Here is a 24,112-nt window from a genome sequence, read left to right as displayed (position 1 = left end):
GCCATCCCGCTCGGCAAGCTGGTAGGACTGACCGCTGGCCTGCATGGATTGGAATGAAGGGCCAGGGGTTGTGGCTTCATCTCACCGGAAAATGCGTGCTGGACGGCGCGCACCAGGTAGAAAACAGGCGAGGATCTGTTGACTCTCCCACGAGGGGTCGACGGGCCATCTTCACCTTTTCTTTCCTGGTAAGAATACGGAGCCGCATCGCCCTTCCACCTCGTCCACGGCCGTGAAGCCACCAAATTATATATATATACTTGGCTTCGGCTTCCTCTCTGCCTCTCCCCCCCTCCTCCCTCAAGCCGTCCATCTTCTCCGACTATACATCATTTCTTGCCTTGAGAGCTCCTTTCAGCTCAATTGAGAGCTTTGTCCACATTCGACCACAGCGTCTCTGCGTCAAAAACGAGCCCAGGCATCCACCATTCCAGCCATTGTCCACCACGCACGCCGACAATGTCTTCGGGGAGCCATTCATCTGCCACCCGCGCGTTCTTCGGCGCAATTACAGACCGCGTCCGCGGACGCTCAAGAAGCCGGAGCCCTGCGCCGTCGCGATCGTCGGAGCAGGCCACGGCCGTCAAGATGCAACAGCCTCAGCAACAGCCAGCCCAGCATTTGCCGAAGCGACCAGCAATGGCTCCAGCCGCACATCGCACCTCGTCGACCAGCACCACCAGCACCACCAGCACAAACAGATCGTCCACGAACAGCGACTGGGAACAGATGGTGTACGGTCGCCACTCCTCAGAAGTATGGGAACCTCCCCCCTCTTTTTTTCTGCACCTCAATGCGTAAGCCGATCCTGACTTTCATTCGCAGTGGATATTCAAATCGCAAAAGTCGCTGAAGCGACAGAGCACCAGCAGCTCCACGTCGTCATGAGCGCACACTCGCCTGTTGACCCTTTAGAACGCACACGAACGTCTTTTTCCACGGCCGGACCAAGGAAAAAAAAGGCACCAGATTACTGCGCACACGCTCTCATCTTTTCGTGTACCATATCCGGTTTTGTTTTACATCTGAATTTCCCACGGTCGAGGACGCCGAGCGAAAGCGACGAGTGGCAGGATATCGGACAGTGGCTTCCTCGATTCTTGATCATGACCATTTATTCTGGCTTTTACTACGCGGACGAAATTGGGCCACGCAAATTTTCTTTTTACTTTAATCTACAACTTGATACCCTACGGAAGTTCGTTGCGCAAACATGTTCTGACTACCCATTTGGATGTGGAGGGTCTTTGACGGATGTGAGTTGCAGCTCTTCTTGGAAAAACATTGTACCTAGCACCATTTTTGTTGCTGCTGATGCTGCTGCGGTTGCTTCCGCCTTTTAGCCTAGATTGAGCTACGCGCTTGTTAACTTGGATTTTCATGCACGCGGTTGAGAAAGCTCGAGTCAATGAATTGAAATTACACAATCATATGAAACAAACTGAATTCCTGCCTCTCCTATCCCGTTCAGCACAGCCAGAAGTCGCCATTCTTCCTCTACCGAGACGCGAAAAGAATTTTAAAAGGATTCACGTCGCTGCATCTCTTTTGTGCCTCTGCGTCACACAAATTTGCCGCTTCGCCCAGGATTTAGACTACCAACCTGTGGCAGACTCGCAAAGAGTCCAGTCTTGTTGACGTAAACCACAGCCAATTTCGTGGACGTAATGCGTCCGCGACGTCTACTAAAACAAAAAGGAAAAAAAAAATAAATTAAAAAAAAGGCGAAGATAAGCCTGCCCAGCCCTGTGGAAATTTCAGAAACATCCCCAATTCATCATTACCACGGCCTAGTGCTTTGAAGGGTCCCAAATATCATTTCACGGTTGCCAAACCCTCAGCTGAGGCAGTTTGCGAGACTTTAGGCTCATCCACACCCCGTACTCGCTACCTCGAAACAGCGTGCGGCGCAACCCGTGTCCCTGACGAAATCGCCACGTCTCCCCTCTTTTTCCTCCTCCCCGCGACCCTCCCCTCCCCCCTCCCCTCTCTCCCCTCTCCTCTTATGGCAACGCCGGCGATGCTTGCTGTCCTTCCGGATCAGATAGGTGCGTACGTACAAGCGCGGCTACTGAAGCTTGTCGACAAGAGTGGCGAGTGACGCAAACGTTTGCTGGGGTTTTTACCCTCCCCCCCCCCCCTTGCCCTGCCCTTCCCGGACGCAGTCGCTCGTTGCTATATTTAGGGCGAGGTGGGTGGAGTTGTGGATCTGCCCAGTGGAAACGCGCAACGCTGATGCCGTTTTGCTTTACGGGCGTGGTGGGTAAATGGAAAACCCACTCGAGGCCCTTTTTTTAAAAAAAAAAAAAAAAAAAAAAATTATTATTTTAGTTCTCGGCGTCCTCTGAGAACAGACGGGAAGAAATGGGGAAGGGGAAACAATATCCCGGTTTTCCGGAATCATGCGCTCTAGGTGGTCATTTGGACAGTGGACAATGGCCTATATTGAAACAGATGGTGTGGGATGCACAGCGCGTGAGCCAGGTCGTCATTGCAAAATCGTAAAAACCGCATGCGGCAATGAAACGATTGCTTACGCGACATGCACGTCGACGTTGACGAGGACGACGTAAGCTCTCGTCATGGAAGAGAAGGCTACATCTCTTTCATGCCACACTTTGTCTCGACAATATCATCCTCTTAGCCCAGGAACCTTACAGCATTGCGTCTCTTTTCAAACCAATCATTACATCCTTGTGTGCTATATCTCTTCGTTAATAATACTTCCATCGTGTGGCACGCTCTGCATTTGAGTGTGCATGTCAGCAGAGAAGATATAGAGACAAGGTGGCAATCCAAGTCCAACAATCTAGCCCAGAGTCGCAATGTAAGAGATCAAGTCAAGTCTCCGTGACTCCTCTTGACTGTCATTATGGGAACGATGGCACCGCACCTGTACCATTTCAATAGTTTTACCCAACTAATACCACGCCGGCGAAGGGTTCTCAGTCTACCTTCTTCATCCATGCCTTGAGCATGGCCGGCTCAATATTCTTAAGCACCCCATAGCCCACCATTCATTTCTCGACATTCACACCATCCTCGTCTTGTTGCACACAGGAATTCACCTTGGTCTCTCGGCCTCAGAGAGGAAAGTGCACCATCAGCATTTTGGCGTCATTCCTATCCCGTAGCTTATTCTCGAAGGCGAAACGTTTTGTTCAGGCTGACACGATTGACCATGCTACGCTCAAGGGCGAGCATTTCTTCCGCGAATGAATCGAACTTGGTTTTTATCTCCTCGTTGCACCGTGCATTCGCCTTTCGGACCACGGCTCTTGACCGCATGTCGACTCTTGGCTTAACTACGATAGTGTGCTAAGAGAAGGGACGTGCCATCGATTCCGTGCGGATCTGCTTAGAGGATGCGAAGAGCACTGTGTCAGTAATTGAGATTGGAGAGAGCAGTGTCCATTTGTTAGGCAATGTGTAAACGCCTGGAATGATTTCAAAGGACAGGATTGTGGCAGCAGAGGAACCCTGTATCCGATTCTTCTTACTCCTAACCTGGTTCATCTCGTCCAATTCCATCCTCCAAGCTCTGTAATCCTCGTCTACCTTGGGCCCGAGTAGCTCTAGTCTTTCAAAGGAACACGATTCGCCATGGCCTGCGAGATGCTTTTGAGCACAGCGGGACTAAATGAGCACCATCTTATCTGGGGAGGTAGTCTTCAGAGAGCAGGATACGGAGAAGACCAGTCTTTCATTTAACATTTCAGGTGTTTGTGGCTCCACACCATGAGCCTCAGAATCAGCTGCCATGGCTATGTCCTTATTATTATGAATCTTCACTCGCTTGAGCGACCCTATCCACTGATCAAGCAGCAATTTAAACCCACCGCAACGAAAGCTTTGCGCACGTGACTCGCCAGAAAAAACCCCCGTAATCAAGTTCCATGGCTCTTATCTTAGTGAAGACATTTCGAACCCCGAGAATTCATACTTGAATTGCTTGGTCTATCTCACGTCTCTTCCGCCTTATCTCACAGTACTCATGCGATCAAGTACTAGAGCAGCCTGGCCTAGATGCGTTCCGCTTTGTTCTATGTTGTGCCAGTGTCCACTCTCAACCGTGTAGACAATCATGACACAAATCCCCGCTTTAAGATGACTTAATATCTCTCACTGAATAGAGATGTCCTCACCTAGGAGTCTGGGCTAGCATTCGCGATTCATTACTATCCTCCGCAGGAAGCGACGGATCTAGTAGTCAATTTGAGCTCTTACTTTTCTCTTTTACGCATCTAGGTTATAGGACCACAAACATGTCTACACTGAAACCGAAGAGAATTGGCCAGGAGTGCAGGGATACTAGGCAGACGTAGCAAAAGGTTATATTCGTTTTGCTTGAATGTTGGTTTCAGGAAGATTGTTCTCAGCATTGGATACCTGAGCAAGTACCACAGTATGAACGCCCCAAACGACGGTCTTGCAAATTGAAATTGTAATGTAGGTGATCATCGAGGTTGTCATGGTTCGTGCATCCGAAAGAATTAGAGCCATGGCTACTAAGTCGGAAGTGTTTGTGCCTTCCAAAAATGCGCTTACTTGTCGAAGTGGTATGGCTTCATCAATTCCATCTATGTTGTCGATGTACGCCTGCGCGTTGATGATAGGATGGAAGCGCCAGGACGAAATTGGCTTAGACGGTCCGCGAGAAAGGGCATGAAAGAATGCACGTGATTTTCAATATATGCGAAGCCAAATAGGGATAAGATCGGAACGCGCTTTCCCCCAATTGAGAGCTGTCAAGAGAAAGCTTGGCAGGTGCCCCCGATCCCCTTTTTCGTGTGGAGGTTGATTTTCAGAAGGAGCGAACCGCAAGGGGACCACGACACCAACTTCGCATCTGCACCTCGACCGCACCTTTTCCAGCCGATTGCAACACCAGAGATTGTTGCTGACAACCGCTATTCTCGTGCGAAGCTCTTGCACAATCCACACCCATTTCCTGCGCATCCAGAGGCTCTACCCTGTTCCACGTACCCTTCGAAGCGTAGCGTCAGCTAGAGGCAAGCCAGCATCATGTCTTCTCACCCATCCATCAACGCGGTATGCTCTGAACCAAAACCATTGCCTCCCCTTCGCCGCCAGCCTAGAGTTGAGCAGCTGACGTTCAACTGTGCTGATAGATGAGCAAGGTTCGTCGAAAGAAGAATGTCAAGAAAGGAATTCAGTTCTGCTTGATGGTTTGCGGTGCATCAGGCACAGGTAATATGAGACCTTTTTTTCAATTCCGTCTTCACGCCCCAAGCTTCTTGCTCAGATCAGTGTCCTGAGAAGAAGAGAGCGCGCGTGTATGTTTATCAAAGTCTGTCGGCTGACTGGCCATATCATTCAGGTCGGACCACATTCGTCAACACCCTATGTGGCCAGAAGGTGCTTGAGCACAAAGACTCCGATGACCCAACCACTGCGCACATCGAGGAAGGTGTCAAGATTAAGCCAATTACTGTTGGTATGCCGATTCTTCCGAACTTAGAGGTCGTTAGCGCAGATGCTAAAGAATGTTTGCAGAGCTCGATGAGGAGGGAACCCGCATATCGTTGACCATTGTTGACACCCCTGGCTTTGGCGACCAAATTGATAATGAGGCCAGGCATGTACACTTCATCTCAGCAGTGCCACAGTATTATGGAGGCGAGTTGGCCGACTAACCATTGGGCAGCTTCTCGGAAATCGTAGGCTACCTCGAGAGACAGTACGACGACATTCTCGCGGAGGAATCCCGAATCAAGCGAAACCCCCGCTTCAGAGACAACCGTGTGCATGTCTTGCTTTACTTCATTACACCCACTGGCCACGGGTAAATCCGACCTGAACACCCCTTGCTCCTGCACAACGCTGATCTTCGTGTCTCTAGGCTGCGCGAGCTGGACATCGAGCTTATGAAACGCCTTTCTCCTCGTGTCAACGTCATTCCTGTCATCGGCAAGGCGGACTCGCTTACACCTGCAGAATTGGCAGAGTCCAAGAAGCTTGTCATGGAGGACATTGAGCACTATCGTATCCCTGTCTACAACTTCCCTTATGACATTGAGGAGGATGATGAAGATACCGTTGAAGAAAATGCCGAGCTTCGTGGCCTCATGCCATTCGCTATCGTCGGATCGGAGGAGGTGGTCGAGGTTAACGGCCGACGAGTTCGCGCTAGACAGTACCCCTGGGGCATTGTCGAGGTCGACAATCCTCGTCACTCCGACTTCCTTGCCGTTCGCAGTGCACTTCTGCACTCTCACCTTGCCGATCTCAAGGAAATCACGCACGACTTCCTGTATGAGAACTACCGTACCGAGAAGCTCAGCAAGAGCGTCGAGGGTGGCGCTGGAATGTACGTGGATCCCATACCCTCCTCTTTTTACCCCCCTCCCCGCTCTCACATCTCCCTCCCTACCCTCCAATACATAAAACTAGTCTGCATAAGCAAGCAACCCCCGTATGATACGAGATACTATGCACCGCCGCTAACGCATGTACCTGTCATAGTGATTCCTCCATGAATCCTGAGGATCTTGCCTCACAGTCCGTCCGCTTGAAGGAAGAGCAACTTCGTCGCGAGGAAGAGAAGCTTCGCGAGATCGAGGTCAAGGTACAGAGGGAGATCAATGAGAAGAGACAGGAGCTTTTGGCCCGCGAGTCGCAGCTCAAGGAGATCGAGGCACGCATGCACCGTGAGCAGAATGCCGCCCTTGCAGCAGATGACGACCGCGAGTAAGCAGCTAAGCCATCTGTCGAGTTTTTATTTTCATACGCGAGCAAAATGTCATTGATTATTGGCTTGAGTTGCAGATGCGGGTCTTACATTACCGTGATTGCGGCCCGCTGTATGAGGGAAAAAGGAAAGGGGAGTAATCATCTATTCTTTACACTAGCTAGGCGATATGGAGTGTGTGCTGCAAGAGTGGCCTAACAACTGGCAAGGTTTTGGCCTTGATGGTTTGAGCTGCATTGCGCTGGGGGTCCAATTGAAGATTGATTTCGTATGTGTACGCAAGAACACCTTACATTTTTAATTCTAGGCTTGATCTCGTGCTCTTGGTGCATTATCTACCACGAGGAAATACAGAGTGTCCCTCGGCGTTCTTTTGAACTACGTAGTGTCTGAAATTTCATCGATCGGCATGCAGAGCACTATGCTCGAACATCCGGCGCGGATGAATAGATCTCAGGATGAGCTGTGGCGGGCTCTTTTTGACTGACGTGCGAATAAAGTATTGCATATCTTTTCCAGCATCGAGTGGGCAGAATGGCTAAGTTCTCCCTTGTCGGAGCAGTCCATCATTACCGCGCCAGGCGACGGCAAGGATGTCGGAACAATTCTATGAACCGAAGATCGCTCGACCATTGTATACCATTCGCTTCTTCGATCTAGAATCTGCATGTCAAAGCCAGCAGCTCGAAGGGCCGTGAATGCCGTGTAACAAGCAAATGTCCGCCTTTGCTTCCGAACGACCTGGGTGAACGTCCCTATCCTACTCGAGACTTCCAGGACGAAGCGTGCCTCGCGCTTCGCGCGGCATCATTCGTGGCCAGAATCAGGCCAGCCGAACGGTTGGTTCCACCGTTGTGCACTGAGTTCTGCGTCCACGGACCAGTCAGCCATCGGACCTAGGTTCCCAGCTACCAAACAAGAGGCCAGCGAGCATACACCAACACCAAGGCCTGCGGTTTTGCGCTGCAACACCAAGCATCTGCCTCTCGTCTTCAGTTAATTGGGGCAAAGCGGGCAGGACCAGCATTTTTGAACGCGCAAGTCGCAAACTCTCCGAGGGCGTCCAATGAGGTTGCGCGCGCTGGAAGCGTTCCGTCTCCCCATTTGCTCCGATGCAAGTCATTCACGCTCGAGTTGTGTCTTTCGACCCTGCGGAGTGGACGCGATGTGGGGACTTTCCGCTTGTGCGTGATGCTATGCGAGGCGAGACCAGAGCCGGACGGTGGACACAAAGAAGGGAACTGTCCAGCGGGAGAATTGACATGTGAGCGGAACAGTCGTCGTCCAGATCGTCTGCCACCGCGAAGGAGAAGTCGATCTCTGCGACGAAGAGCCGCATGAGGGATATGGTTGACCTGCCTCGCTTGCAGTTCGCCTCAGACATTGGTCACCTGCAAGCGTCACACTGGAGGCCGACGCTTGGGGAGGCGCCCGTTGGCCTCTCGCCGGGCCTCTGTCAGCTGACCGAACCCGACTGCGCTCTATCGCCAGGAGTGTTGTCGCGAACGACTGTGCTACTCGCGGGGAAGTCTTCCACGTCGCTAGTTACTCTTGTACATGTTCGCAAGGCAAAGGCCCCATGTCTGCAGCCAATCAAAGCACCGTGTCGGCTTCCTTCCTGCTCATCCGCGGCTGGATCTGCAACCTTAAAGCACGATAGCTAGACGACACCAACCCCGAAGGAGCTGAGAATGGGCTTGAACCGTCTTGCCCTTCGTTCTCCTGTCGCCACTGAGCAACCGCTGTATCCGATACGGTGCGATGTCTGTCTGATGAGATTTCCTAAAGGAGGAGAACATGTGGAGTCGCCCGCGTTGGCCGCATTCGGGATCTTTGGAGCTCAACGCTTACGGCCACGGCAGCCAGACCAATCAGAAAACTCATCAACACTTTTCGTCGGCCGAACAAGGGATGACTGTTCCATAACAATGCTCCTGACGTGAGCTAGCGCAAAGCCGTCTGAAGGGACTGCCGATATCTGGCCCTGCCAATTGAACGATGAGCATCGATCTCAAGATCGGTCTAGTCTTGCAGAGACCCCGTTTCTTGCAGCGCAGAGCCATGCGAATGGCTTGCATGATCTGACGCTAGAACGAACATCGTTTCCACAAAACATGTCCTCTCCTTCTTTGGAACCTGGTGCGAAAATTCAAAAGTCTATTTGCGTGACCGGCCGCACCGTCAACCTCGCGGCTTGATTTATTGCGCGGCTGTTGCGCTTGACCGGTGGAGCTGGAAATTTTACGCCTCGATTCTGAAGTACTGTCTCTCCATGTGCGGAGATCGTATCGAGGTGAGCTAATCATCGTCATGTCGCGGTCCTGCCGAATAGCCTTGCCACCTTGACTTGCGACTGATCTGAAGAGGCGCAGTGACGTGCGTTCCAGATGGCCACACAACCCAATAATGGCCCTTACAGAGCGGGGACGGCACTTGAGGACTTGTGACTGGTCTCCTTTCGTTAAGCGATTCTTCAGCTGGTGATGTACTAGATTTCAGATAAGGTCCTTACATGCAGGACTACTTGAGAGTTACATGATGTTACCTTCCTACACCTGATCGTCAACGTAGAACATCCAAACCTACATCTTCACATCTATCTTTTTTTTTTGGGTGGCTTCTTTGTGCTTTTTGTTCATGCTACTTAAACGTCTCGAATTCATGTCTATTTTCTTCACTCTGCATCCCATTGTCGCAAGCCGTATCCTTTTCCAAGCTTGTCGGATCTGTGAGGTGCTTTAGAACAGCCGCGTACGACCACGTCCTTCCCCAGATTCTTCGGAGATGTCGTCCGACGAGCACGTCACAGCCCAACCACAGGTGATTACTCAACTCTGTTCATGACTCCAGTGAGATCTCAGGCTTACGAAGATGTAGATATCAGTGGTACTTGGAGGCATAGGCACAGCGTGCTGGTGCATACAAATTCTGCCGCAGATATGGAAGAACTGGCGACGGCATACCACGACAGGCGTGCCAAGTCATATGCTTCTGCTCTGGGCATCTGGTATGTCTTTCTAATCATCCGTGCAAAGCCTACGTCACCAACTCAGATAGCCATGCCTTTCTTTGGCGCTTATTGTATCCTTCGGGTAGGTGCCTCCCTCAACGAAGTCGAAGTATTCGTCACTGACAAACGCACAGGAAAACAATCTGGCCATTCAGGCCCAGCCTCAAATATTTTGCTCTCTCTGTCTCTTGTGCTGGAGTCAGACGTTATACTATGCAAAGTAAGACGGACGCAAAGAAAGGACCGAGTACGTGTGCTAACGAAAATGCAGAAAATACAAACCTTGGCAAGCAATATTGACGGCCCTCGCTACGGGCGCTGGCTTTGCAGCCCTTGAGTTAGCCCTTGTACTTGGGATAAGAGTAGGATGAAACAACCCGGGGAATTAGCTTCTTAGACTGACATGATAGATCCCATACAACAAAGGCGTTCAGTGGCCACTAACAGCACTAGGCGCATGGGCCTGCGCTCTTCTGAACCTAGGTCTCATCGTCCCATTTTATCAAGCGTACAAAGATGGTTGGCGCTTCATTGGTCTCTCTTTCCGCTTCGTCGCTATCGATTTTGCTGGCGCGTTGTTTTCCCTCGTCTCGCTTGCTACACAGCACAAGTGGGACAAATTCGGGGGCGCGTCTTACATCATCGTCATGATACTGGAAATAGGGCTTGTGGTTGTACAGCTATCGTGGATCTGGCGTAATAGAGACACGATTCGGACGGCACGAGCGGCAGGCAAGACGTACGACGAGTATGTCGCCGCCAAAGAGCAGAAACAAAAGATTCATGACGAGGAAGCCGTAGAATCGGCTCGCACATCGAGCGACGGCAATAAAACCAATGAAGATCACGTAGAAGATTGCTGTGCAAGGAAGCATGCAAGTGTGGCGGCCGAGACCAAATAAAACAATGAGTGATATCGGGAAGTTTCTAAGGGCGTCTAAAAGGAAGAAAAGGATCTGAGGATATCCCATTGTCAATGAACGAAAATGACAAAAGTTACGAGATGTGAAAGACAATTTTCTCAGGCAAAACCACGGCGCGCGATTTTACTATCTGTAGCTTAAAGACTAATCCAAAATGGAGAAGAACTATCGATGAACTGGGTGTGTTGACGCCCCTGTTTGTCTATATGATAAGAGAACCTGATCTTTAAAATCACGTGACTATGTGTAGGACGTGACTCTTATTAAGAACTTACATAACGAGGCCCAGCTCGTCAACCCAGACCAAACATCTCGATCATCTTGGAAAGGACAGCCAAATTATGTTTCTTTAACTGTATAGCAAATGATTCGTTAGGTACGAACGATAGTTCTCGATTTGTTGATTTAAGGCTGTCAGCTGTTGTAACGCCGCTTCACACGGCGCATCGCACCACGGGATACATGCCAAAGCATACCACGTGGGGAAGACTCATTCTTTGACCCTCCGGATTCACATGACCGTTTAATCGACTGTCATTTTGGAACCTTTGCCTCCATGTCATCGGCACTATCATATTGAAGTCTATCTTGCTTTGGTAGCCGCGAAACGTCGGTCAAAAGCGGCGCTCTATGGACACTAGACAGCCTTTCGACTCCACGCCTGATCATGTGGCATTTGGGGTCGAATTTAACCAGGATGAGACTATTTTCGCAGTTGGTACCGAGGATGGCTTCCGACTGTACGAGAGTGCTACGGGTAAATTGGTGCTCGCGAAAGGTAGGAACTTCGAGCTCCGATCGATGAGATGTGCTGAAAGGATGCAGACCTTGAAGGCTCCGTTAAGTTCGCATCAGTGCTGTCATCGTCACGCTATGTTGCCTTGATAGGCGGTGGCCCAGCCCCAGCATACTCACCCAACAAATTTGTCCTATGGGAGAGCGAGACGGGAACGGAGCCTTTCAAGATTGAGTATAATATGATTCCGATTCGAGCCTGTTTGACTGATTCATATTACTGTACCGTTTTTGAGAGCGGTGTCGTCCTTTACGAATTAGATGCACATGCTCATAATAATACTGCCGAGCGTCGAGTTGGAATATACGAAACTGCGCCGAACTGCTTTGGACTTTGTCAGTTGGGTAGCAGGAAGTTGGTGATGCCAGGACGTAGCAAGGGTCAAATTCAGATCGTGGACCTGGCTACCAAAGCGATCAGTATTCTGCCAGCGCATGAGTCGCCAATACGGATGTTCACCATGAATAGGGAAGAGTCTATACTCGCTACTGCGGGCGAGAAGGGCACTCTCATTAAGTTATGGTCAACTGAGCAAGAAGCATTTTTGATGCAGTTCCGCCGTGGCTTGGAACAGGCGCAAATATTCTCTATCGCTTTCTCACCCTCTGGAGATCAGATGGCTGTCACGTCCGACAAATCTACGATTCATGTATTTGAGATGCCATGGAGGGAGCAGTCGGCGGGCGACGAGGTTTCTTACCGCCCAGATTCTCATGCAGGCAAGCGACTTTCCTATCCGTACGGCGGAGGGAACGTACGTGACATTCCTTCACCTCTGAGCTCGTCACCAGGCGGAGCGTACGGCGGTTCCCCACCCACTCCAGGTAAACACGCAGGATCTCCATCGTCTGCCACAAAGGTCAAATTCAGCACTTCGTCCAGCGAACGTGAACCCACGGAATTCCTGGGACCAGGTACAGTCCAAGGATGGCCAGAAATGCCGCCAAAGCATCAGCGAACGGCAAGCCGATGGTCCTATGCAACGCCCGGCGGTGTGACGGACTCTTCGACGGATACTGATACACCTCCGAGGCGTCAAGCACAAAAATATGGAAATTTAGGAAGCCTCCCGCTTGCCCCGCGGTTTCTTAAGGACACGTACAGCACGATGAGCTGCAAATTTGAAATGGGAAACGAGCCAACGAGGCGCAGACAAGGTTCAAAAGACAAAGAACGGGCTGGCGGACAAGATGAAACAGCAAGCGTGACAACAGTTCGAACCGCGACCACTTTCAGTCGTCAAAAGGAGAATCCTTGGTGGCCTCAGGGACGTCCGCCGAAGGGGAAAATAGCGTGGATAGATGACGAAAGTCTTGTTGTTGTCAGCGCTGGCCGTGATGCTAGGTGGGAGAAGTTTGTACTCGGCATCGATCACAATGGACAGAGAGGCATTGAAAGACGTGGTTGGAAACAGTATTTGGAGGACGAGGGTGTTGATTAGAAATGTAATTCGCCATTTCCTGGCTTGCGAAGGCAGTGGATCTTACAGCCCAAGAGTGCGAGTGATATGGCACTGCATTGCCAAATGCGCTTGAACACTGATCAATATGTACTGTCACCTCGAACTATAAACACTCCCTCCTCCGCAAATACATCAATATTCGATCTCAAAGTACAGACCGGATGGGGTCCTTCAGTCTAGGCCATTGCGGCGCCAACGCCGACAGCAGCCATCAATACCCTGTTATACCAATTTGCTGCGGGCTGTGCATCTGAACTAGACACGGTCACCGGTGCTGCTGTAGTTCCCGACGCTTTTACACTCGATGTTGTCCTTTTGGATACGCCACCTGTAGCAGCAACGGACGCTGTTCCATTTGGTGGTCCACCGGAGGCCCCAGGAGCGTCGGGTCCGCCTCCCATCGCATTTTCATTTGCAACACCGCCATCAGCATAGATAGTGGCAGCCGCACTAACGGAATAGTTTGCTGTCACGTTCACTCCGATAGTAGTCCATGCAAGAATTCCATCGCTAATGTCGCTGCCTAGAAGCACATACTCTGCGAACGGATCGACGTCTTCGGCAGCTTGCGAAGCGATCATGTCATCTGCGTTCAGCGTTAATTCTTGTGTGTTGCTCGCATAAGGTTCTACGGCTTCGACTTGGCTGATGAGATCTTGGTCGAAGAAGATTTGGCCCACGTGCGCAATAGAGCCTTGACTAGAGAGCGTGTTGTTTGCACCAACCGTTGCACCGATGTGACCCATGATATGTATATGAGTCGCACGTCCCGTGTAGTGTCCAGGGAATGTAGAATCGAACGTCACCACACCATCGTCGTCAGCTTTCTGAATGCCCCGGTTGAAAGTTGTGTCGAGGTTGGTCAAGTCAGCAGAGTTGCCGTTCCCGTTGGCCACCACACCAGAGTAAACGCCGGTACTATTGCAGTGCCAAAAGTCTAGCATTATGTCGGGGACTGGCTCGCATGTGTTCACATCGATGATTTGGATGTCGAGGGTTAAAGGTACTCCTGCGAATCCTTCCGTAACATTTTTGCGGACAAGTTCTCCAAGAACATCTATATCAAGATTAGCGTCGAGACGAACGCGTCTAAATACATTGCTTACAATATGGCCCTTCCGTCACCTCTGGATTCAGGATACAAGAGCTATTTCCGCTGAAGATTGTTTCGTCGGTCGAGGAGGCAGTCAGACCAGTCAAAGAACTGTGATGAGAGATATTGACAACTGAATCAAGATCCCGAGCTTTAAGGTATGGCACTGGATGACTTGTTACGATCATATCCTGCTCATTTCAAGCCATAACCACATACATGACGGCAGGCTGCGCATGGTGCGTCGGCTGTCTGCAAGAGCACTCCGACGTTGAAGTGCTCTAGCATGTACGCCTCGAGCCTTCAGCTTTTCCGCGCAGTGAGAAAGATCACGGCGCTCGACTTGGTTGAGCCATTCGGCGCGCTTCATAAGCTCACTGCGGTGATCATCTCCAGGATGGGCATTGGAAATTCCAGCAAGAATAACGAGAACTGCAGCGGCGGCTGTGTTGAGTATCATTTCGAAGATGGAAAATTATGATTGTTGCGAGACTAAAGACAAGAGAATGGATTGTTGAACCGACCGTAGAAAATTTGACGGTGCATCAAGTACGATTATTTATATTGAATAGCGAAGGCTTGTGTCCTATGCCAATCACCTTCATCTCTACGAGTGTTCCAGCTACCTTTGGAGTCCACTCTCGGGGCACATAGCCGCGTAAGCTGTTGCAGTCTCGGCGTAGAGTAATTGAGCGTCAATCATGATTGCCCTTCCATTTGGACTGCAAATCGCAGGTTAACCCATGTACGTTCCGGGTCTGTCGAGGTGCAAAGTGCCTAAAAGGCGTACCTGAAGGCTTAGCATGCTCCGGTGTTCGAAGTTGAGATTGAATATTGTGTCTTTGAAAGCATCAAGCAACGCGTCTCGTTCTTGGCTTTGCAAATCCGTAGAATATGACTCGTCAAACAAGGCTTTCTCATTCCTTGGCGTTTGAGCTTTACATGACAACATAAGCGTGAATTTGACGTACAAGGAAAGGGACGACGTCGCTGCTCTGATTGTGCTTCGGAAATGCCGAAGTCACCACCTAGGCCAGCACGCTGTGATCATTTAACAGCTTTACCTAGACTAGGTGTACATCATCTTTTGATGAATCCCCGGCTGAACTTAAGGTCATGGCGTTTGAGATTTCGGATCTGTCACGTGATGGCACCTTTGCTTCAAGAAAACGTCTTCATGCCTGGAATACTTGGCCGGAAGAGGATCAAAGAGATTCAAAAACTTTAGCAACATGTTGCGAGATCAGAGAAGATAATGGCATGTGTAGTGGTAGCTATTCGGTGGAACAATGGACTTAGTGTGGCACCGAACCAACCTCGGCATTTGTCTCGCAGGTCTTCAAAGGTATAGAACTGTGCAAAGGAGTCGCGATACTGCAGCACGATAAAGCCTCCTGCTGTAGCAACAAAGAGCTCGTTGCTCAAGATACAAGTTTTTCAACGATGGCTGGTCTTGAGCTGCCTCGATTGCCTCCTCCATTTATTTATGTTCCCAACTTGGCAAATCTTCGAGATGCTGGAGGGCTTGCCATTGCTGATACAAAGGCCGTTGTCAAAAGGAGACATCTGTACAGAAGTGCAGATCCGTCGCTGTGCACTGAAGACGAGATCAGGTTTTTGCACGTTGAGCTGGGCATCGAACATATTTTCGACCTTAGATCGGAACCCGAATTCGAGAAACAAGGTCGGGAGGTTGTTGCAGGGTTTGCTGAGCGCATAGAAAAATATAACTCTGAAAACACGGGCTCCTCCAAGATCCAGCGATACTGGACTCCAGTTTTCAAGACGGAAGACTATAGCCCTGAGAGTGTAGCTTTACGTTTCAAGGACTATGGTGCCGAGGACGACATGGGTTTCGTCCGAGCCTACACCGAAATATTACTCCACGGAGGGCCAAGCTACTCAAAAATTCTTCGGCAGCTTGGAAGGGAGGGTGGAGGCCCAGTCTTGCTACATTGTACGGCAGGGAAAGACAGGACCGGGGTCATAGTCGCAATCATCTTAAGCCTCCTCGGAGTGGACAGAGCAGACATCTGTCAGGAATACCAGCTGACAGAAACTGGGCTGGCATACAGAAGGCCGGAGTTGCTGGAGAAGCTCATGGCGTCAGGCGCCTTCGAAGGAGAAAAGGGTAGGGAAGCTGCCTTGAGGATGTCTGGTGCTCAAGCTATCAGCATGCAGAAAACGCTCGAGATGATAGACGAGAGATGGGGAGGTGCAGAGGGGTACGTGAAAGAGGTGTGTGGGCTGAGTGACGACGAGATTGCTGCACTAAGAAAACAAATGACTGAGTCCGTCGACAAGGCGCACTCCGGTCGTGGGATTCGTGCTGCTGTGTTGGCAAAACGAATTATCTTTTGAAAGGATTGGAAGCTTCGTAAGCCTTCAAATAGAAATAGAGTGGTAGAGATTCCGAACCCAGATCTAAGTATCAAATTTGTCTACAGTAAATGTGGTGAAGTCTCAAGGCGGTAAGCGTTACAAAGTTTCTTCGTGGAATATTCCGAGTGGGATCCGTAACTGAAAGTTTATCTGGAGGAAAAAAACTATTCTCAGAGTTCCATACACGGTCAAGGCAGAGATGATTAAGATATGTAATAGGTCTCAGGACGTATTCCTGCTGCCCTGTGGAAAAATTTTCTTCTGACTCCTCATGAACATCTGGATATTTTTCTTGCGCTCTATCTAATAATTGGCGACTAAGGCAATAATGAGAGATTTGGGCATTTAAGATCACCTCTCATATTGTAACTAGATATTAGTCATGGGGACTAAGGGGCACGTTCACTTGAATCTCCTTACTCTCACTGCTTGTTCTTCACACGGATCTAAAATTTTTAAGCTTAATTTAGTCCAATCCGGCACTTTTCTTGCGTGGAGGTCCTCCAGATAAGAAGGATGTCTACATCTACAAAATTGATATAATGAAAGCAGAAGTGCCGCTCGGGGCACGACTCTCGTGGCCACCAATTCCGCAGGCCATTCCACTACGGTGACGCCAAAGTTAATCCAATGGCCTGCATCCGTAAATCGCTGAATTGATTTGTGACAAAGTTTAAAATAGTTGATAGCTAGATAGAAACAACTCTGGACTTCTGGAGCTCATCAAAGAATGTGAATCATGATTACTGAGTACGACTTTACAGATGAGCCTGTATAGTCCGTTCATCAACGTCATAATATGTCAAATCCAGACCATCTAAATCGCCCTTTTCAATCCACTCATTCATTAGATTGCAAAAAGGGATTGGACCCTTCGCATACATTCCTAAACAAATTGAGTTATAACTAGCGGGAAGAGTACGGATGAAGCAACTCACCTCCTCGTTTCGTAACCAAATTTTGTTGTATCTGCCCTTCTAAATTATAATAGCCCGGCGTGCATTCCTTTTGGAATGTTTCACTCATCCATTGATCCTGTACAATGATATTGGTCCAGTCTTCGGCGGCTTGTTTGCTTGCCTCTATTGTTTTGATGTTGCGATCGAGACATTTTCTTACAATGTCAGCAACCCACTTACCCTGTCGCGTGAGCATGTGCGTAAAGTTTGCAGCAAATCCAGACTGCAATGTGCTAATGAGGAACATGTTGGGAAACTGTGGACAATGGAGGCCATGTAGCGTACGAGGCCCGTCAATCCAAGCTTCGGTGAGAGTAATGCCATTGCGTCCTTTGACAGAGAAGTTGCTTCGGCGTTCGTATCCAGTGCCAACCTCGAATCCCGTTGAGTAGATGATGCAATCTACCTCATATTCCTGGCCATTGGCTATAATGCCACCTTCTGTGATCCTGTCAATTCCTTTGCCATCAGTGTGTACCAGCGTAACATTAGGTCTGTTGAATGTCTCGAGGTATTCATCGTGGAAGCAAGGCCGCTTACAAAGCTGTCGATACCATGGCTTAAGCGCATTGGCTGTGCTAGGATCTTTAACAACATCATCGCAGCGTTGTCGAATCGCTTCCATGGTATCGTAGTCAGCCTGCTCCATCGCTTGCGCAAATGCAGTCATGATGTCTTGACCCTCTTCTACATTTACCCCTTTTTCTCGCATAACTTTGGTGATAGCAGTCCAGCCATCGTTGACAAGATCTTCACCAGCTGTGGGGTCACCTGCCATGATCCTCAAGAAATTTTCTTGTCGGGCTGCCTGCCATCCTGGTTGCAGACTAGCGACCCATTCTGGGTCTGTTGATTTATTATTTCTCCATGCGACGGAAGATGGAGTACGTTGGAAAACGTAAAGGTGTCCAGCGCCGGCACCTAGATGAGGCACAGCTTGGATCGCCGTCGCACCGGTACCAATTATGGCAATCTTTTTATCCCCAATCTTATCCAAGTTCCCCATGATAGTGCCACCTGTGTAATCATAATCCCATCTACTGGTGTGAAAGTAGTGGCCTTTATACGACTCGATTCCCTCGACGCCAGGAAGCTTTGGCATATTCAGAGGACCAGACGCCGTAGCGAAAAATCGAGCACGAAAAACATCCCCTCGATCAGTTTTGATGATCCAACGACATTCTTTGTCATCCCATTCGATATCTTTTGCCTCTGTATGGAAAATTGCTTTGTCATATAGCCCAAAATGCCGACCGATTCGACGCGAATGCTCTTGCAGCTCTGGTGCTTTGGCATACTTTTCTGTTGGCATGTAACCAGTCTCTTCCAGCAAGGGCATGTAAATGTATGATTCTAACACCAGCAATTAGATCGCGTATATATTTGGCACGGGCAAAATACTGCTACCTACCTATGTCGCAGGCAGCACCTGGATAACTGTAGGAGACACGTTAGTTCTTTCGGCAATTTTTTGGTTCAATTAGATCTTACCGATTCCAATACCAAGTTCCACCGAAGTCGCCCGCCTTTTCGATAAGCCGAATATTCTTTATTCCAGACCTGATCAGTTCTGCCGCAATACACTGTCCACCGTAACCGCCACCCAGTACGAGAAAGTCCAGCTCAAGATGCATTGGCTCACGCTCTACACGAGGCATATATGGATCTCTCAGGTACTTCTCGAAAACTCCCTTGAATTCTCTGTATTGAGCATTGCCTTCGGGCCTGGCTTTCAGTCGCTTGTCTCGCTCCTCTAGATACTTCTTCCTCAAGGTGGGGATATCAGCACGCTGTTCGCTTCTGGACGCACTGGGAGAGCTAGCGACATGACTTGCTACAGAGCCGGGGGGTTCGGTGACGCCAACGTGAGGACGTGGCATAGAAGACGCTGATTTCGTATTTGTCATTGCTGTATAACTTTTCAGATACCAAAAAAACGAGGATTAAGCGAGTTATGGCGAGCCACTTTTAGGACGGAATTGCAAGAGTTACGCAAGTAACAGTATATCGTCAAGATGGTAAACTTGACGTCGGAAAGAAAACGCATCGATAAAACCCTGATTAATTATATCACCTACTTCCATGATGAAGTTTATATATCCTATAAGCACATTTGTTCAAAAGATAGCCTTGCAAGTGGAGGCGAGGAGCAATGCGAGGAGCAAAGTAGTAGCCGCGGCTTTCAATCACAGTGAGAGTCGCAAGACAGACCTCATTGGGACATAAAGTGGCGTGTTTGTTGTACCCCATCGCTACGCCCCGCAAGACTACATTTACTCCATGAAAGGTACGTGAGGGCTTCTAGATCATCCCTAGGTTACCCCACTATTCTAGTCAGCCGAGTTGATCAAATCTGAGGTATGTGCTGCTTAAGGACAATAGAATAGCCGCAAGGTATTGAACTGTGGTCAATGTGTCCGTTGTTCGTCCGAATACGCGGACCAGGGCAGATCATCGGGGAGATAGTTCTGCGAACCGGCAGAAAGCCAGGAAAGCCCTCACGTGTTCTGACCAAGTTCGAAGGTCGCAAAAAATTATAAAGAACTATAGATGTGCGATGGCTGTCAAGAAACAGAGAATGACTAAGAGTGTAACTAGTGTGTTTAGTGAAGTGCGGGTCACAGGAGCGGGACATGCTTAGTTCTACACCCGACGCACCGACGGCGATGGGTGGATAGTTTGCCCGTCAACGGCCGAATATTATTCTATCCATCTCGAGTCCAGAATATGAAACCGTGGTAGGTCATACTTACTCACCATGAGGATGAAGTCAAGTATATGGTGTGACAACCCATTTTTATGTGCCCATAGGTATTAGTTTCGTTTGCTCTTTAACAAGTCATAAGTGACTTTTGCTCCTCTTTTCTCTCAAGACAAATGTGTTGGGTCGACAACACAGCAATATGTCTGGACCTAACACGATGAGCGCATGGCGCTACTCCACTGCGTATGGTGGTCTTGAAAAAAACTTACGCGCAGTATCAGATGCTCCCATTCCATCGCACGACAAACTTAGGTCGAATCAGATAATTGTTCGCGTTCGCGCGGCATCGATCAACCCAATAGACTACAAAATGGTTGAGATTCCAGTTGTGGGATCTCACATGGCTAAAATGCCAGCAACACCGGGAAAGGACTTTTCTGGTGATGTGGTACATGTGAGCGCGAGCAATTCCACAGGACTCTCAGAAGGACAACGTGTGTTTGGTCGCCTTCATGGACAGCCCAGTCTGGGAGCGCTAGCTCAGTACATACTGGTCAATGTTGGTGTAGACGCCTGTGTTGCACTTCCTGATGGGGTGAGCTATGAATCCGGCGCTGCGGTAGGAACAGCGGGAATGGCTGCATTGCAAAGCATTCGGCCTTTCTTACCGGAGAAAGAAGGCACTGTGCTCATCAATGGAGGTTCTTCCGGTGTGGGCACATGGGGAATTCAATTCGCAAAAGCCCTTGGTGCAAAGGATATTGTTACAACATGCTCAGCTTCCAGTGTCGACTTTTGCACCACGTTAGGCGCCACCGAATGTATTGACTACCGAAGCACCGATATCGTGGACGTTTTGAAGAAGAAGGGACAGGTCTTTGACGTTGTAGCAGACTTCATCGGAACACCAACAAACCTGTACAAAGAATGTCATCATTTTCTCAAACCAACGGGATATTTCAACCAGATTGGTGCCTCGCCGTCATTTTCAGGGGTGACTCGTTTGTGGTTTTCACAATATCAGCCAAGCTGTCTTGGTGGTGGAAAGCGAAATTTTGCATTTCTCAGAAGCCAAAACGAGAAAGAGGATTTCGAGCTTGTGGGCAAATGGCTGCAAGAGGGCAAAGTCAAGGCAATAATTGACAGCACCTTTGAGTGGACGGATGCAATAAATGCGTACAAGAAGTTAAAAACTGGAAGAGCAAAGGGGAAAATCATTGTTAAAGGGATTGCAACCTAAGCTTGGGACAATGCGAGCATTGGTAACGCATTCTAAAAACAAAAACACTGGGAAAACATCTTATAATAAGATTCTTGTAACAATCTGAAGATCACACATAGAGTAGGAAAATCTTGTAAATCTATTCTCAGTCCTATTGGCATGGTCCAAGTGAGTGTTTAGGTTAGCATACTTTCACATAGCCTCTGTCGCCACAATTTAATCATTGCCATAGCGGAAAGAGAGTGCTCGAAAGCGCCGCAGCCACTTGAGGAAAAGGTACTATGAGATTTAATGCTTTGTGATAGTACAGCTTGAGCTCATAATCACCCAGTTAGCTGCACACTTTGAAAGGGACGCGAATGCGAGAAATACAATTAACGCGCACTCCACGATTAACAACAAGAGGCTTATGCTGCCAAAGACGAACATTGGCATGACTGCCAGAGTGAGATGACCTGGTTTCGATTAGCCTTGGTCATACAATTGGTTTATGAAAGCCATACCCCAGATTAATTTACGCCTCGTGACTGTCTCCCAAATTTCACCTTCCATGACTGCTCGAGCACCATTCCATCTCCAGGGACCGACCAGCCTGAATTTAGGATTGACATTAGCGCTCAGTGCCCAGCTCAACATGGTTTTCCAACCGAGACTGAGCACGTCAATGACGCTGGGTGCTGAACCAAGGTCGCAAGCCAATTGATACACGTAGGACTCGTGGTCGACACCATATTGGATTCGTGAGGTTGGACTGTGATGTAGCCGGTAATGATCCTCATGCTGCAATTTGGATGGGAGCCTCTTCAGGATAGCTAGGACCCAGACTTGTGCTTGGAGCTCCGCAAGGGGTGGAATAGCCCCAAAACTAGGGCGCACGAATCCAATATATCCGACACTCTCATCATCGCCCTTCCATATAAAGCGAATATCTGCGTCATGCGGACGAGGATATGTTTCGTTTAGGAAGTTGAGACTCTGTGAATAGCCGGTTGCGAGGATAACGATGTCTGGTTTCACGACCTTATTTTTCATCACTTCATACTCAGGTCTTCCATTATCCAGGAAGTGAACCACGCCTTTCTCATCGAAGCGAGTAGGCCACGGCGCAAGATCGATGTGTCTCCCTTTAGTATCAGAAATAGGTATCTGCACGATCAACGATCTGAAAGCATTCAGGATGGAAAATTTTCGGTATGGAGCGCTAATGTAAGGCATGGCTTTGGTTGACTTGTTGAAGAAAACTGTATCATGTAAGCGATGGTTTGCAGTGGCGCAGAAGTTACAAACTCTTTGAAGCGTGATATCTCTCCGCAGATATCTCTCCGCACCATTGATCGAGACCAGCTTTCGTTCCTGATATGAGAGCTACTGTCCATTTTGTGAAGCGATCATAATAGGTCCAAGGCAAGGCTGCTAACTTTGGCTTCCGCAACCATAGATGATCACACGTAATATCAAGGAAGCCTGTCAACCCAGACATTTCCAGACAGGTTTTCCTCGATTTCGAATTCTTCGATTTGCCAGACAGCCAAGGATGAGCATATGCTGTCTCAAACAGACTGGCAGATCCGACATCGTAAGGGACGTTTTCATTCTCGTGCTGCCTCTTCCCAACATTGATAGATAGCCGGCGATTAAAACCATCTGATTCGAGCTGAGAGAGAGCATGGAGATCCTTTGTGTTACAAGCAGGATCAAACCCTTCAAGGCAATGAGGTGTAGGGGAAAGCTCGAATCGCGGAGCGTGCAAGGTACGTTCCACAGACGAGTCTTCACTGAAATGCTTAGTACCAAGGCTAAACCAGATCGGCTGCGGCGCCCGCTACGACTCTAATTACTTTTTCCATTTCTTTCAACATACGATGGACTGTGAAACATACCTTCATTGTGACATGAAAGCCATCTCGATGGCACAAGGTAACGGACTTGGTGTCTGAAGTCACCGCCATGTGGGCAATATCCATCCCTGTCTCGCCTGTACCAAGAATCAATACATCTTTACCAGTTCCAAACTGCTCTCGGCTTTTGAATTGAGATGAGTGCATGACGTTGGGCACACCGTCCATTCCTTGAATATCAGGAATATTTGGCACGTCATGCAATCCGGTGCAGATGGCAACGGCGTCACAGAGATAGCCTTTCCGCTGGTTGTCTTGTTCATAAGTGACCAAATGGCCACTTTCGCCGACCCTTTCAAGCTTCATCACCGGAGTACAGAGCTTGATGTGCTGCCACAGCTGGAACCGATGGCAATATAACTCAAGATACGAACAATACTCGTCCGTGGAAAGAAAATCCGGAGCTTCTGGGACGCGAAAATCGGAGAACGTGGTCAGCTGGCGTGAAGACACCATCTATTCCCATCAGCTTCAACGTCTCGAATCTATCATTAGCTCTGCGAGGCATACCTCAGCATCCTGGTAGGTGCGATGCCTGAACGTTCCCCCAATGCTGGCGGACGCTTCAAAGAGAGTGGCTTCAATCGGCTCCACGTCGGGAAGAAATTCGTGGGCCGTGATCAGGTGCTTCAGCGTGGTCAGTCCTGACGGACCACCTCCAATAACTGCGACGCGCATTTTCTGTCCTGGAGATGCTCGACCAGCTTGAGATGTGCGAATGGCCTGACCCCAAGGTTGTCAAGTGCCAATTATCAGAGGAAGGACGTACGATGCAGATGCCGGATTGGGACGAGAAACTGCCTAATCTGGACGATTTGGGGATAATTGGAAGGTCCCACCGATGTGCGAGCGAGCGAGTGAACGAATGAACGAGCATATATAGAACAAGATGCGAGACCAAGGCCATCTTATTCTTCCCGGTGCCGCAACTGCACTTGGCGCAGTCAATCG

General features: G+C 49.3%; 8 protein-coding genes across 9 annotated transcripts; 6 read left to right on the top strand and 2 right to left on the bottom strand.

Moving 5' to 3' along the window:
- Window positions 1-114: 114 nt before the first annotated feature.
- PV09_04262 (uncharacterized protein) lies at window positions 115-1,650 on the top strand. Its single transcript, XM_016357583.1, has 2 exons — window positions 115-756; window positions 826-1,650. Coding segments are annotated over exons 1-2 (519 nt in total). The 5' UTR covers window positions 115-755; the 3' UTR covers window positions 1,344-1,650.
- A 3,162-nt stretch (window positions 1,651-4,812) lies between these two features.
- PV09_04261 (uncharacterized protein) lies at window positions 4,813-7,080 on the top strand. Its single transcript, XM_016357582.1, has 7 exons — window positions 4,813-5,052; window positions 5,142-5,211; window positions 5,342-5,458; window positions 5,518-5,599; window positions 5,669-5,806; window positions 5,864-6,331; window positions 6,487-7,080. The coding sequence occupies exons 1-7, from the start codon at window positions 5,026-5,028 to the stop codon at window positions 6,713-6,715; spliced, it is 1,131 nt and encodes a 376-aa protein (XP_016214374.1). The 5' UTR covers window positions 4,813-5,025; the 3' UTR covers window positions 6,716-7,080.
- Window positions 7,081-9,203: 2,123 nt separating this feature from the next.
- On the top strand, window positions 9,204-10,822 carry PV09_04260 (uncharacterized protein). Its single transcript, XM_016357581.1, has 6 exons — window positions 9,204-9,532; window positions 9,590-9,719; window positions 9,770-9,804; window positions 9,857-9,942; window positions 9,994-10,084; window positions 10,133-10,822. The coding sequence occupies exons 1-6, from the start codon at window positions 9,497-9,499 to the stop codon at window positions 10,622-10,624; spliced, it is 870 nt and encodes a 289-aa protein (XP_016214373.1). The 5' UTR covers window positions 9,204-9,496; the 3' UTR covers window positions 10,625-10,822.
- A 123-nt stretch (window positions 10,823-10,945) lies between these two features.
- Window positions 10,946-13,024, top strand: PV09_04259 (uncharacterized protein). Its single transcript, XM_016357580.1, has 2 exons — window positions 10,946-11,423; window positions 11,471-13,024. The coding sequence occupies exons 1-2, from the start codon at window positions 11,276-11,278 to the stop codon at window positions 12,880-12,882; spliced, it is 1,560 nt and encodes a 519-aa protein (XP_016214372.1). The 5' UTR covers window positions 10,946-11,275; the 3' UTR covers window positions 12,883-13,024.
- Window positions 13,025-13,026: 2 nt separating this feature from the next.
- On the bottom strand, window positions 13,027-15,245 carry PV09_04258 (the record flags this gene model as incomplete). Of its 2 annotated transcripts, XM_016357579.1 has the most annotated exons (6): window positions 14,968-15,245; window positions 14,787-14,919; window positions 14,521-14,718; window positions 14,216-14,428; window positions 14,010-14,162; window positions 13,027-13,960 (listed from the first exon to the last, which is right to left on the bottom strand). In XM_016357579.1, the coding sequence occupies exons 3-6, from the start codon at window positions 14,540-14,542 to the stop codon at window positions 13,080-13,082; spliced, it is 1,269 nt and encodes a 422-aa protein (XP_016214371.1). In that variant the 5' UTR covers window positions 14,543-14,718; window positions 14,787-14,919; window positions 14,968-15,245. The 2 variants fall into 2 exon arrangements, with proteins under 2 accessions (XP_016214371.1, XP_016214370.1); XM_016357578.1 differs by having other exon boundaries at window positions 13,080-13,960; window positions 14,521-14,919.
- Window positions 15,246-15,356: 111 nt separating this feature from the next.
- Window positions 15,357-16,420, top strand: PV09_04257 (uncharacterized protein). The gene has a single exon (XM_016357577.1). It carries the CDS (start codon window positions 15,440-15,442, stop codon window positions 16,355-16,357), a length of 918 nt encoding a protein of 305 aa, XP_016214369.1. The 5' UTR covers window positions 15,357-15,439; the 3' UTR covers window positions 16,358-16,420.
- Window positions 16,421-20,078: 3,658 nt separating this feature from the next.
- PV09_04256 (uncharacterized protein) lies at window positions 20,079-21,388 on the top strand. Its single transcript, XM_016357576.1, has one exon. It carries the CDS (start codon window positions 20,241-20,243, stop codon window positions 21,279-21,281), a length of 1,041 nt encoding a protein of 346 aa, XP_016214368.1. The 5' UTR covers window positions 20,079-20,240; the 3' UTR covers window positions 21,282-21,388.
- A 7-nt stretch (window positions 21,389-21,395) lies between these two features.
- Window positions 21,396-23,839, bottom strand: PV09_04255 (uncharacterized protein; the record flags this gene model as incomplete). Its single annotated transcript, XM_016357575.1, has 5 exons — window positions 21,396-21,718; window positions 21,767-22,504; window positions 22,551-23,085; window positions 23,144-23,617; window positions 23,672-23,839. 5 exons carry the CDS (start codon window positions 23,837-23,839, stop codon window positions 21,552-21,554), a joined length of 2,082 nt encoding a protein of 693 aa, XP_016214367.1. The 3' UTR covers window positions 21,396-21,551.
- Window positions 23,840-24,112: the final 273 nt, after the last annotated feature.

Source organism: Verruconis gallopava (assembly GCF_000836295.1).
Source record: "Verruconis gallopava strain CBS 43764 unplaced genomic scaffold supercont1.12, whole genome shotgun sequence".
NCBI lineage: Eukaryota > Fungi > Ascomycota > Dothideomycetes > Venturiales > Sympoventuriaceae > Verruconis > Verruconis gallopava.
This window is presented reverse-complemented; position numbering and strand designations above follow the sequence as displayed.